Raw genomic sequence first — 14,327 nt, forward strand, 5'->3', positions numbered from 1 at the left:
TATTGTTTAAGACAAATCCTATGAATAAACCTTGGATATTCTTCTGTTTCTCATTGTGAATAAAAACTCATGAAAGTGGTACAGCTTTTTATTGAGAGCAATTATAACTATGTGTCTTTTTGTTATCTATGTGCCCCCTAAAAATCTCTAACAATTAGGACTAGAAGCAAAGTATTAAGTAGAAACTGCATGATATCTCAGCAAGAAATAACATATAAATACTAAATTAACTGCATTATATTTAGTTTTGTGAATTGACATTGTACCGTTGTGATTTGCAAACAGCAGGAAATCGCGTGGCACTTTGAATCTCTATTACAGAGCTTGTTTCTTTCATCCAGTCCATTAGTCACTTATTTTTTCACTTATTCATTCCCACAAACTTGTACTAGACAATTTTACATTGCTTGATACTCACATCTAGCTATCACTAGAAATGTAAACCTGAATAAGATGTTGTCTCTATTCTTGGGAAGTGTGCATTTGAGTGATGGACACAAGAGGTTAATAACTGTGATAGAGCAAGATGTGAACTAAAATAGCTGTGTGTACAGACACTGAAACACTGGGGGAGGGAGGACCTGTGTGTCTGGAGCAGTTAAAGAAGGCGATATGGCTGGGCCTTGAAGGACGATTATATATACCTCCTCTCCATGACTATGAACTCCTGGATTTCAAGAATCATGTCTTATTTACCTTCTCATCCACTCTAACATAAAAATAATCCTTGCACATGTATTTTTAGCTCAACGAATATTTAGAAAATTGAACAAATGCATCATCTTTGTGTAAATCATTCTCTCTTGATTCATCAACAAAACCATATGATAGAGTAGTGATAGATATAGGTTCTAGCTAGTTTTTAATGAGGTTTCACCATTCATTAGCTGGGTGATCTGGGCAATAATGTTAGTTATTGTGTAGCAGATACATGTTCCTGGGGATACAGAAATCAATACTGTAGTTTCCACTTTCAAGAGTCCCCCAGCTTTTCTTGTTTCCTCTGTCACATTTTCAGGTCTGTGCTAGATTAAACCAAGACTTAAGCAAAATTCTAGGACTTTTTATAGGAAAGAGAGTTATTTCTTTTTGTCCCTTTTCTTTGGGATGGCTGACACACTGTGAGTACAGCCAGGCTCACTGTAATTTATCAGAATTCTTTGGGCAAGAGAATTGGATTCTATAGTGAACTCACAGGCACCCTATTCCCAAAACATCTGTCTTGTTTGTTTGCCTGTAGCAAGTGCTGACTTGGAGAAACAAATCTCTGAGGACAAAGGCAGCTACAACCCAGCTTGGGGAGAAACCATCATTTATAATTTGTGGAGTCTCCAAAGTGTAATTGAAAAGCCTCCAAGTGTTTCCTGTGTTTGAATCTGTGGTGGTTGTTTTTCTACTACTGTGACTAACTAGAAGAAACAGCCAGTTTTATGAACATGACAAAAATGTGAGCCTCTCTCAAGTGCAGCATGGTTGCATATAAAATGAATTTTTGGCTTTAATTATAGACCTTGCACAGAGAAAAGAAATGTGCAGCCTTGTTACCAGGTGCCAGTGTGTAATGAGCCCTGGTCATTCCCAGAGAGTCCCTGGAATCTGCTGTGGGAAGTGCAGCTGCCAGACAAGGGACATCTCCACTACTTTTCTTGTTTCTAGTGCAAACCAGGGATTCCCTAGTGTCTCTGGGGAAGTTGTAGATGCAAACTCTTTGATTCTCTTCACTGCCTGTGGGAGTCCCCTGTGCTACACAGATGACTTCTGCCCTGCTGGATCACAAAAACTCTAGTCTCTCTCTTCATTTCCTTTTGGGAATAGAAATATCTGTGAATTGAGAAAGTATTTGCACATCATTCACCACTCCTGCTCTTCCTAGAAATTCCCTGTTGAATTTAGGGCTGAAGGAATTATTTATAAGAGGAGTAGATAACTTAACCTCTAAATTGGGAGGGTTTTGAGAGTTAAAGGGGTTGAAGGTGTAAACTAGGACTGCTCCAGTAAAACCAGGTGATTTTAGATGTTTCTGCTTTTGTAGTTATGGCTCCCCAAAACACTAACCATGGCTAGATGGTTGTCACCTAAAGTGTTCCCGGAAGCTTAAATGTGACAGGGTCTGTGGGGATTTTGACAGCTTTTCTGAGAGCTTTGGAAATACAGTAAATGTTGGATGTGGAATTTGTTGCTGCTCCATTACAGAGAGTTATCCTTCAGCCTAACAGAGAAGTAAGTCATCTCTGAAAATCAGTCTTCTGGTCATGTTTGTGTCTCTTGTTGCCCTGCATTCCTAAAGCACTGAGTTGACTCTGTTACTTAGGGCAAGCCCTTCCTCTCTGTGAGCCGCAGCCCCAGTTACTTCTCTCCTTCAGTTTTTTTGAAATTTTTAGTGACCCAAGGTATGTCTGAGAGAACCCATGCCTGTAAAATATGAGAAATAATGATCTACATAGTTACTGAAGATTCATTTTCTGAGGATTCACAATAAATGCACATGCAGCCTCATTGCAGTATCTGAAAGTGCCATATAAGCACTGGATCCTGAAGGCTAATGGCATTTAGAAGCCTAAGGGACACTGTATGTGAGAAGACTATGTGGGTTGAAGTCATAGAGGAAGAGATGGCAGCTGGCAATAAAAAGCAAAGCTGCACTTCTACAGTATAAGGCGCTGCACATTTTCTGTCTTTACTTGCCTGGAATACCATGAGGTGAGAGTGTCAGATTTCAAACTAAATTCACAGCCCAGTATACAACTCAGTACTTGGCAAGGTCACAGAACCACTGGTAGCTAATTACCCTTGAGCTGATGCTTACAACAGTGTCCTGTTGAAAGAGGTACCAAAGTTCATTTTATTCATTATGTGTAATATCCCAATGTTAATTAAATTTCTATTCATATAAGAGTGCCATAGTTCAGATATTTCCAAGAGGACTAGGAGATGATTCCAACCTGCAATGGCTATATTCCAAAAATTAATTACATAGAGAAATTCTGTAAGAATGAACTGACCCTGGTATATCACCTGTTCTTTCTGCAATGGTGTCAACCTCCTTCAGCTCAAGTCTTTGTGCTGAAAAATCTATGCATGATCCAGGTATTTGCTGATTCTAAAGAAACAGATCCCAAAGAAAAAAACAAAGCCCAGGAAACTCCCTTTCATCAGAATGAGTGAAGAATAAAGATCTCTGATTGACTAGCCAATCAGCAGTTTTAAAAGAATTGGAACAGGAGTTCTCAAACTATGTTACCCAGAAAACAGACATAAAGGTCTCTATGTTATGGCATTTAGTTCTTTCTAAGGAAAACCATGATGGCTTGCTGAAAATTTTGACCATTTGAACGTAGCTTTGCAAGATGTTAAAGGTACACCAAGAAAAAGCATCAGCCTAACAAATTTGGGAAATAGTGCATATTATCATTCTCTCAAAGCTTTGCAGGTCATATAAATATAACAAGCCTCTGAGACTGTAATTAAAAAATAAATCAGTTTAATACTATTTAACTCAGAGTTTCCTGTACTTATTTGTTCATCAGTATTCTCAAAGAACACAAAGTAATATCTGGAGTTTTTAATTTAGGAACATTGAACCCGAGAAAAGTCATATACACCCAATACCAAAACTGTGCCTAACATCCTCAGTTTAGGTTTTGGTTATTCAGAAGCCAATCTAGCATTTGCAGTTAGAAATATGACCATCAGCTCTCATTCATTGTTCAACAGATGAGCAAGCATCCATGAGTGAAGCTTTCAATTTGTTTGGATTCTGGAAAAAATAGGATCTAGTTCTTTCTGCAACGTTCATGTTAGGGGACTAACCAGTTTTAATTGATATGTTGACATGAGCATGTTTTAGGTGTTTACTGAAAGGTTAGTGTCAAAAGAAATTAATGTCCTGGTGGGCTTGTGTTTTTCTCTGAGGCAGATATTGATGAATGTACAGAGGGAATCATTGAGTGCCACAACCACTCCCGCTGCGTTAACCTGCCAGGGTGGTACCACTGTGAGTGCAGAAGCGGTTTCCATGACGATGGGACCTATTCACTGTCCGGGGAGTCCTGTATTGGTAAGCAGCAATCCATCCACCTAGATCTTTGCAGGAGAAGCAGCCTGCTTAGGTACTTGATCAGCTCCCAGTGTTAAACTATGACTATTCACTGGTTAAACTCATCAGTTTTCAAATTTCTTCCCTCTACAATTTAGGGATTAGGCTAGGGATTATGCAGTGTGAGGTATTAAAATTTTTTATATAGAAACTGGGGCAGTCAAAAGAACAAAGCCTGGGTCTGTATGCTATGGCGTTTAGTTCTTTGTCAGGGAAACCATGATGACTTGCTGAAATATTTGACAATTCAAGAGGCAGCTGTGGAGAGGAGAAAATATTGCTGGATTTAGAAAGTTTAGTTTAAGTCCCAGCTCGTGGACTACAAAATTCACTGTACTCTTTAATCCTTCATCTGTATATATGTAAAAATGGGGATAATAATATGCATATATTATTGGGATTAAATGGAATGTCATATGCAAGTTTTGAATGGATGCACATATATGACATGTTGCATTGACCTTATTGTTGCTGTTGCCACTGTCATTGTCTTTTGCAAAGTCTCGTTTAGTTTTGGTTCTGCTTGTGGTTCTGTTAAATACTGAACTCAGAAAATTAACAAAGGGGGGTTCTACAAGACCTTACAGCTTTCATGAAATCCAAACAAAAAATGTAACTGTTTTCTTGACAGCCATGGTCAATCCAGTTCTTTCACATCATGTGGACTCAGCTGAATTCTCGATGCTGATTTGGACAGACCTAGGGGGCAAGCATTCTGACCATAGGTTCCCAAAGTTCACGTTGCTGAATTAGAAAGCAGGAATTTGATTTTGAAAAGTTGTTGTCTCTGCTCATTGCATATCTTTTTTTTTTTTTTTTCTAAAGGCTAATACTGAGATCCAGTCAGTGTTTTTCCAACTTCTACACTGAAGCTACACTAAAGCAAAGATGAATTAAGGAACAATAGGCACATAGTTTGAATTGTCCACCCCAGTATTGACATTACTGCTGAGAAACTTGTAGTGTAGCAATAAAAAAGCACAGACCCTTGGGCCAGCCAGATTTCTGCAGTCAAATTCCAGCTCTACCACTTCTAAGTAGGTTACCTTGGGCAAGTTGTTTTCTAATATATACTTCAGCTACTTCCTCTGTAAGATAGAAATAATGTTTATATCCAATTAATATGAGTGTTGTGATAATTAATTGAACTAATATCTATTAAATAAATGTCCAATAAATGTTAGCTATTGTTTCTGCATATTCGGCATTCTGCCCCATACTCTGTCCATGCATTTTTTTGTTAAAGTAATAATGTGCAACTTCATGGAATGGTGTGCATATATCCTGTGTCTTGCCATACTTCCATTACATACTGCCAGGTACTTCTGTACTACGTGTGCAGCTCATTGTACACAGATGTTATGTGAATATGAATAGATTAAATGGTTGTTGGGGAATGGAGATAGGATATTAACATATATGATATTAAATTTGAGGGCAATATAGAATTTTAATTTTCACAAATTATATTTGACATTATGAAAAGGGGAGACTTGGATTTTTAGGACATAAAGACCTAGAGATCACTTAAACCAATTTTATAACTGTCTGAATTTGTGATGCACACTTCTGAGTCTTTGCACATGCTGTCCCTTCTGGCTGGAAAGGAGTATGATGATCCGTATATTAATTTCTGTTCATTTCTCAAAACTCAGCTCATGTTTCACCAGGCCCCCATGAAGTAATCTTCAATGTCTTAACAGGAGCTATCACTCCTCTCCTCTATTAACTCTAGACCTTTTACTATGTATACATATATGTATACACATGTAGTGTATATGTGTAACAAAGAAATGTACTTAATATATGTATAACATCTATGTAGTATATGCACAGATATATGCATAATATATGTAGTATATATAAACATAAGCAATATGTATGTTATACATATACATTATAGTACAATTTCTTTGCTCTTCAACTAGACAGTGAATAGGGAATGAGCTTTATTCATCTGTCTCCCCAGTGAGACATTTTGGTAGTCAAGGTTCAATAAATGAGAAAGTGCAACTACATCATGTGACTGAAAAAGAAACTCAGTCTCAGAAAGGGTCACACCCTGCTCCAAGACACATAGCTGGTTTAATACAAGTTAAAACTCAAGCTTAGGTCAAGAGAGAGTCTATATCACAAATGCCCGTCCCAGTTTATGCCAGGTATTCTGATGTAATCCTCAATAGCACCCTGCCACTCTTGTACGTGTACTAGTTAGGATGACAGATATTACAGTCACCCCACCTAGCACCTGCGTCAGTGCTGATTTCTCTGCCATGCTGAGTGGCATGCCTGGGGATGGGCAGTGAAGTTCCTGCACTCTCTGAGGAGGCACTGCTTCATCCATAAAGTCATTCCTCGTCTGCACAGGAAAGCCTCAGTGAACTGGACTCCTTGGTGAGAAATAGAGCTGTTTTTTGATTAGTGACATTTTAAATTTGGGTCATTGTTAATCAGAATTCCTTTTCATTTGCACACTTTTGGAAAAATCTTTGTAAATGAGCCTTCATAAGGACAGAAACATGACCACCATTTAGTGTTTCTTTGGTAGTTGAGAGCACTCTGTTGGTTCAGAATATTTCTTGGACAAACAGAGGTGTAAATCAAATTATGCCACTTTCTTGTTATTGCCTTCTAATTATTTCCTATTGAATGTAAAATAAATTTCTAACTTAGCATGGTCTTCAAGGTCTTAGGTGATAGTGTCTTGGACTTGTCTCCTATGGATGTCAGCCTTTTTGATTTTTCCATGCCTCGAACACGACAATGAGTTCATCCCAGTTGAAGGGCTTTCACCTTTGCTGCTCTCTCTGTCTGGAACACTTAACACTGGTCTTGTTGCACGGCTGTCTCATTATTTAGGTCTCAGGTCAAATGTCACTTCTTCAGTGAGACCCTCCCTGATTATTTTATCTGAAGTAGTCTTTCCCCAGTCATTTGATTACAATAGTCTCTTTGGTATCTTCTTCAGCACTTTTTATTCTCAAATTAATTGTGCACGCATGTGTGTCTCTTGCCACAAGTATGCAAGTTCTTTTAGGGCAGGAACATTGTCTTTCACCATTGTATGCCCAGGCCCTACAATAATGTAGCAAATAATAGGCATTCAATGCATATATGTCAAGTGATTGAAGAAATAGACGTTCAAATCCATATCTGGTTAGCTGTATTTTCTGTTTGGTTTGACATAATTAGCTGTGCAGATTATGTTGCACGACATAAGATGTTAAATATCACAAAATTATATAAGCCTTTCACTTCAGGAAAAAAAAAATATTTATTGAGAAGAACTATCACACCAGCACTGTTTTAGGCCTTCTGGGAATATAGTTATGAGCAAGTTTAAATTTCTGTTCTTGAGGGACTTATGATTTGGAATATTCTGAATTATACTATCATAGCTTAATGTCACTGAAAATTAGCACATCAGAATAAACCCTAAGTAACATCAACCACTCATGCTTACAACTAAAAGAAATAGCAGCATCTAAAACAACCTTTAAAATGAAAAAAGAAAAGTGGTTTTGTAACATGTACTCAGCTATGCTTTATTCCCCCCAGACAATGGTGGGAACGGCATGTGTTCGAACCTAAAATGTGGTAGTTTAGGCTTTTAGAAGAACAATCCCATGTCACTCCATGACATCTTTTGTCAGATGAGGGTAATAGCACCTGCTCTATTTATTTCATCAGTTACTGTAAGCATCACATACCACTGGCATCATAAAGAAGAGCACCCATGCCAGATTTATTATTTTATGAGCAAAAATGTTTACGATTTGCCTCTTTCTTTTAAAGTAGATCATATGATTGAAGAAACGACCAGTTCTAGGTATTGGAGAGGCAGACAGAATCACCATTCTTGAGGATCTTATTAGTTAGTCTCTCTCTCCCTTTCTCTTTCGCTCAGTGGTAGGAGTCAGTGATTCTCGGTTTTAATACAGAACTTGTGAACACTTGCTTTTTTACATAGTCATAGTTTGCTGGGTCATTTACATAGGAAAATAACTAATATATAATTAACAATAGCATATATAAAGAGCAGTGTTTTACATATTTTGAAAATAAGGTTCAGACTCCACCAAATGTCCTCTGTCTCCTTGATCTTGCTCTGGCAAATGAAACTTTGTTTTCCTCTGTCTCCTCTCATATTTCACACGCATATTCAAGCCGACTCAGATTCTTAGTCTACTCTTCCCAAACCTTGCATCCCTCTCCTCCTTTGCTTGTGTGCTTTTCCCTGACCATCCTTACAGTGCCATCTGCACTTGTCAAAATCCTGGTGAAGTCCTCCCTACACCGTGATCTTCAAAACTGATACACAGGCGACTCATCTGAGTAGCTTTTAAAAAATACATAGGATGGGACATCGCAATCTGGAGACTCAGATTCAGTTGGTCTGGTGTGGGACACAGACTGAAGTCATTTTTTTAAAAAGTTTCCAAATGATTAGAAAGAATATTCAGCCAATGTGGAGAATGACTATCATAGATGTCCTCTAATAATAATACCCAAAATTCCTCCCTCTTATGTGTCTCCATGGCCATTTATTTGCACTACTTGTATAGAATTTACCAGTTTAGGATTGTGTTCTTCGTCACATTTTTATCACCAACAGTACAGTTGAGGTCTTTTGATATCTTTTATAGATTTGTGTGGAATTAAATTGTATTGGACATGCTTTTTTTTTTAAGTTGTCAAACAATATTTTCAAATCACAACAAAACACACTTTGTTGATACAGGCACACTCAAGGATGACATATAGCTATTCTTATGAGACATGGCACCTCTCAGCCTTCTGTTATTGCCTCCTACACAGGACTTAGCTGCGTGGAGTACAGTCCCAGACTCTGGTGCCTACTCTCTGGTCTCTGGAAATGGCACAATGAGGATTTACTTGACAGAGCAGCACTGCAACTGTTGTCACCATGCAAAGTGACATAAAACAACCTTTGGAAAGCTTCTGCTGGAAACTCTTGGGAAGGAAATTTCAATTTTAACTAGTTAATGTGTCAGGGATAATTGAAATAGTCTAAAAATGATTTGTGCTTTTCTGCCTCTGCCAAGTTCTGCATTCTCATAGGAGTAAAGATAAAATAGGATAGAGCCTGGATATACTCTCAGTAAAAATACTCCTTGTGAAAAACGCCATTGAGTGGGTCAGGAGTTATGAAGGCTTAGCAGGTAACAGTGTGTCATAATGGAGAGACAGGTTTTAAGCACGTAAAGACCTGGATTCAGTCCCAGTTTGGCCACGTTCTAGCTGAGTGGCATTTGGCAAGATATTTAATTTCTCTAAGCCTTAGTTTTCTCAGTGTACAGTGATTAAAATAGTACTTGCTGTGGAATTTTTTCTAAGCATTCTTATATTTAAGAACACTCTATATCCTGGCAATAGTAGAAAATAATAGTCAACATTAAACCTCTCTCCATATCAGTTCCCTAACCTGTCAAACAAAGACAATAATAGCAATACTAATAAGAGATAACATTATTGAGAGCTTACTTTGTTCCAGGCACTGTTCTACACAATTCACAAAAGAGCCAACCTCATAGGTTGCTGCGAAGTACTTGTGAGAATTAAATGAGCTAACATAAGAAAAAAAATACAGCACTTAGGTTTTAACTGCTCAATAAATGTTAGTTTAGTCATTATCACTAAGTGAACACCTACACTATGTGCCAGACACTGGGCCAGGCAACTTTGTGTATTATCTAATTTAGTTTTACAACTACTTTAGGAGGGAAGTTCTCTTACTGTCGTCATTTTTAAAGGTGAGGAAAATAAGGGCCCAGGGTCTAAGTTAACTTGTCCCAAAGGCCGACCCCGTGGCGCACTCGGGAGTGTGCGGCGCTGGGAGTGCTGCGCCGCTCCCGCCGCGGGTTCGGATCCTATATAGGACTGGCCGGGTGTGCTCACTGGCTGGGCGCGGTGCGAGTGACACCACGCGGAGGGTTGCGATCCCCTTACCGGTCACGAAAAAGACAAAAAAACAAAAACAAAAAAAAAACTTGTCCCAAATTACAGTCAATAAATGATACACGGAGGTCATAATCCAGGTGTGTTTGATCCCAAAGTATCTGTTCTTAATATGTTAACACTGTAATGATTTCTGGAAGGGAGGAGACGAGTGATGGGACCACAGGTAGAGGAAATGTTCGGCAGAGCAGCTGGAGACTAACGAGATAAGGCAAAGGAAAATAAGAGAAAATGACTGAGACCAGATGGAGACTTACAATATTCTGTCATGTGCGCTGGGGACTTATTTTACCCACTGGACTCCAGGGCTGTGTTTTGAGGCCATCCTGCTGGGCTATGGGTATGATGGAAAGGTGGCATGTTCTTGACTATTAATTTGAGAGCCTCTCAGCCTTGATAATAACACCACCTGGATATCCACCCATGTAATTACCTTCTCTGCATTTCTGGTGATGTGAAACCAGATAAGAAAAGGAAAATGAGATAAAGAGAATGATAAAATGGTGGCAGGTAGATTTTTAATAAATTATATTTATTTTTCATTCATTTATTTATCCACTGCCTCTTAGTATTGTATACAAAAAGCACATATTTAAGAGTCATTAAAATAAAAATATTTGAAAAACAAAGAAAATATATAAACTATGAGAGTTAAGAAAGATATTTATGAATATTCTGCCAGTCAGAGCTAAAAGAGAAACATGAGTTATACAAATTATTCTAATCTGAAAGGAGGTGGCATATAAAATCCTCAAGAAAGAAAGACTCAAATGTGGTTTTTCCTTTATTCCTGGGTGAATAAAACATCTTTGTGGACCAGGGTATTTCAGACTAAGAAAGTTTAAGAGGCAAGGCATAGACACTAATCTTGGGACACATTAATATTTTCTTTGTGCCGAACAAGACCCACCAATGCATAAGGTATTTTTGGTTAAATGACAGCACCCCACACACCCTGCTTCCTTAATAACATTTAGTGAAATCTCATTAACTTTAAATTGATATTTGTTTCCAAAGACCTTTAGACATGGCTTTCATTCAAGTAATAAATTATCTGCTATTGAAGAGCCTTCCTAAAGGCAGATGTCACCTGGCCGTGGAACTGTTAAAACAGCTTCATGCATCCAACTAGAATCAACGTGAAATATCTGGGAGCTTGGTTTTTGGAATCAGAGGACCTCAGCTGCATGGCATAAAATTGCCAAATGTCATTAAAAGGTTCAGATGGATAGAGAGTCCAGGCACAGACATCAGATGGGTATGGGATAGGTATGGAAAAGTATCAGTATCATCAGAACACAGAATGGAGAGATTAAGAACATGTTCCAACATTTAATGGAGGTGATCTTCTGGTCCTCCAGAAAAGGCCTTACAGTGGACACACAATTGCAAATGATAAATCACATAAAAATGGGTCCTCTCAGACCCTCTGGAAGCTTGCCCGCTCCTCTTCAAGTTCAGCCATGCATACCTGAGCCTGGAGTTGTTCAGCATGTAGGATAAACTGGATATATTCTGAAGACTTCTCTGGGAAGGAGAGTGTACCTCCTTAGTTTTGGAGATCAACACTTCACAAAATGACATCAGAACAGAATACATTGCACTAAACTCAGCCATGAACCCAGCATTCATTGGTCACCCTCAGCCTGCCTGGGCTGACAGAGCAAGCCCATATGTTGTTTTCCACTTGAACTTTGGAACTAAAACCGGATATTTCTGGGAGTTATTTTAATAGGACCTTAAACTAGCTGTAGGGTCTAACCTGTAAGCTACCCCCAACCCTGTTTAGTATCTTTGTTCAAACACATTCCTAATGGCAGTTGTGACTAGTTACGGAGCAGAAAAAACAACTTTGGACTCATGCCTTGAAGCAATGCATACTTTATGGGGAGCCAGGGGACCTTAATTCTAGTACAGGGGGATAAGAAAGAAGGGGAAAGTTAGACAACTACTAAGGAAAAACCTTCCCAAGTATCGGGATGTTGTTATAAGTGTTATATCCATAAAAATAGCCTTCAGTGGTCTTAGCACCAAGCTAGGTGGTATGGAGGATGCAGAAAATACATCCCTTAAGGAGTTTAAAACTCCAAGTTGGAGAAAAAAACTCAACATTTGTGAAACAACCAATGGCCTTCTGAAACAGGTTATAATTAACTATAAAATTATGTAGTCAACACTATAAAATATTTAGATATTTGGGAAAGAAAGTGATCAGAGAGAATCAAAATAATCATACCAGACTTCATGGGGATGATTGGACTTGAAGGATGTGAGGGTTTAGGAATTTTATGGGTATAATGTTAAAAATAAATATTAAAATAATATCTGTCCCAAATTTATTTTGCCTTAGAACCTCTTTCTCTCCCAGGCAATTTGTGCATTTGGCATTCTGCAGAATATACTATTTGAAAACTAAGGAATCAAGATAACCTACTCTAAAAATTTCTAGAAAACCTTATTTATTCAGTATCATTGAATTTGAACTGCTTAGAAGAGGTATTTTTTTTTTCCAGTTCTGTAGTAAAAAAATTTTAAGCATACTACATGCTCCTTAAACACCAGATTTTTTTTTTTTTACTATTATTTTAACTTTGTTGTAAGGAAATCATTTCAATGTATGTTTATTTATCTATTACTTTTCCATGTAGTCATTAAAAAACTTTGGTTACTAAAGATGGGAAAGGGGGAGGGGTAGGGAGAAATTGGTAAATAAACAGAAAAAATGATTACGTTTTGCAATGATGAATATGCTAATTATCCTGATTTGATCATCTCATATTATACATAAATACTGTATAACACAAATATGTGTAATTAATTTTGTTTCAATAAAAAAGTTAAAAAGATATGTGTGTGTGTGTGTGTGTGTGTGTGTGTGTGTGTGTGTGTGTGTGTATATATATATATTACTCAGCTGTCCTGTATTGAATGATGGTCTGTAGCTTATTGGGGTAAAGCTGGTTTAGCCCTAAGCTAAATGGTACTAGTCATAATGTTTTTGACAAACATATTTCTTTTTCTCATAGATATTTTGTCTCTTTTCTATATTGTCAGGCTAATCTCTACTTTTTAAAATATTTTCTTTTCTACCTAAGACTTGGTAATGTGATATCTCAGACCACTGCACTTCAGAAGCAGTATCTAGAATCCAGGTGCTATTTTAGACTCTGGGGATACAAAAAGGAATGTAATGCAGGATTTCAGAGATGCTGGATGACAATTTTGTAGTGTGTGAATAGGCCTGGTGGGAATTCTAAGAAAAGGAAGATGTGGGGCTGGGGACCGGGAGGCAGGCATTTTTTGGAAAGGTGGAACTTGCACTGGTTCATGCAGCAAGAGTAAGAGTTAGGTAATGCACAGGAAAAGATTGATATTTTTCCCCCAAAAGTGCTTTGCAGTGTGGTTATGGTTTTCTCCTTCTCATTGTGAACTTGGCATTTTGGAAAACAAGAAGAAATAGATATACTTTGATTTTCTGCACAGGATCTGGAGCTTATACAATGCAAACTCTGTAAGTTTTAAATGACTGGTTATTTGTGGTGATGGTGTTGTTTTTTGCTTTTTTTCTGAATAGTTGGCAGTCCCGAATAAGAGATTTAAAAAAATGAGAAGGTCATTCCTAAAAAATAGCACTGTGAACTCAGTGTTCCATGTAGCTCAGGGCAGCAGTTCTAGAAATGTGGTTCTTAGACCAGCAGCATCTGAATCACTTGGGAATTTGTTAGAAATGCAGATTCTCTACTCTACTCCATACCCACTGAATCAGCAACTCTGGAGGAAGAGTCTGGTGATGGGTATTTTAACAAACCCCCTTTGGTTGATTCTGATGCCCACTCGAGTTTGAAAACCACTGCCTTGGAGTTTCCCTTGCAAGCCTTCAGAGGATTCCATGAACACTCTGAAACCATATGCTAGTTTGTATATATGTGTGTGCCTACATCTTATGGAGCAAGATGAACCACAGCTTTTCCTGGAATCTTAGAATGACACCAAACCCCCAAAATGTAAGAATCACTGTTGAAATACCAAGGTCCAGCCTCAATGTTTCTAGTCACCTCTCTGATTTAACCTCTCAATGTTTTTTCCTGGGGGGTTATAATTCAATCTCAGGGAAGATCCTGCCTTCCTTTCTCAGTTTCTGAGAATTCCTTGGCATGAATTCTATGTCATTGTCAACTTTCTGCCTCTTGAGGCTCAGTATGAGCAATTGTTTCATTATAGAAACTTCTGGCTTGAATGTGTTAGAGCCAAA

The 14,327-nt window shown here is 38.0% G+C and overlaps 1 protein-coding gene across 3 annotated transcripts in view; it reads left to right on the forward strand.

The window, feature by feature from the left end:
- Positions 1–14,327, forward strand: part of NELL1 (neural EGFL like 1) — an 879,285-nt gene that overhangs the window by 839,930 nt on the left and 25,028 nt on the right. For 2 of the 3 annotated variants that reach the window (XM_063094110.1, XM_063094112.1), the window contains one exon: positions 3,917–4,057. The exons of the other annotated variant lie outside the window; for it this stretch is intronic. In XM_063094110.1, coding sequence (XP_062950180.1) covers positions 3,917–4,057 — 141 coding nt within the window. The remainder of the gene's footprint in view (positions 1–3,916; positions 4,058–14,327) is intronic. 3 annotated transcript variants of the gene reach the window in all.

The sequence above is a fragment of the Cynocephalus volans genome, chromosome 4 (assembly GCF_027409185.1).
Source record: "Cynocephalus volans isolate mCynVol1 chromosome 4, mCynVol1.pri, whole genome shotgun sequence".
NCBI lineage: Eukaryota > Metazoa > Chordata > Mammalia > Dermoptera > Cynocephalidae > Cynocephalus > Cynocephalus volans.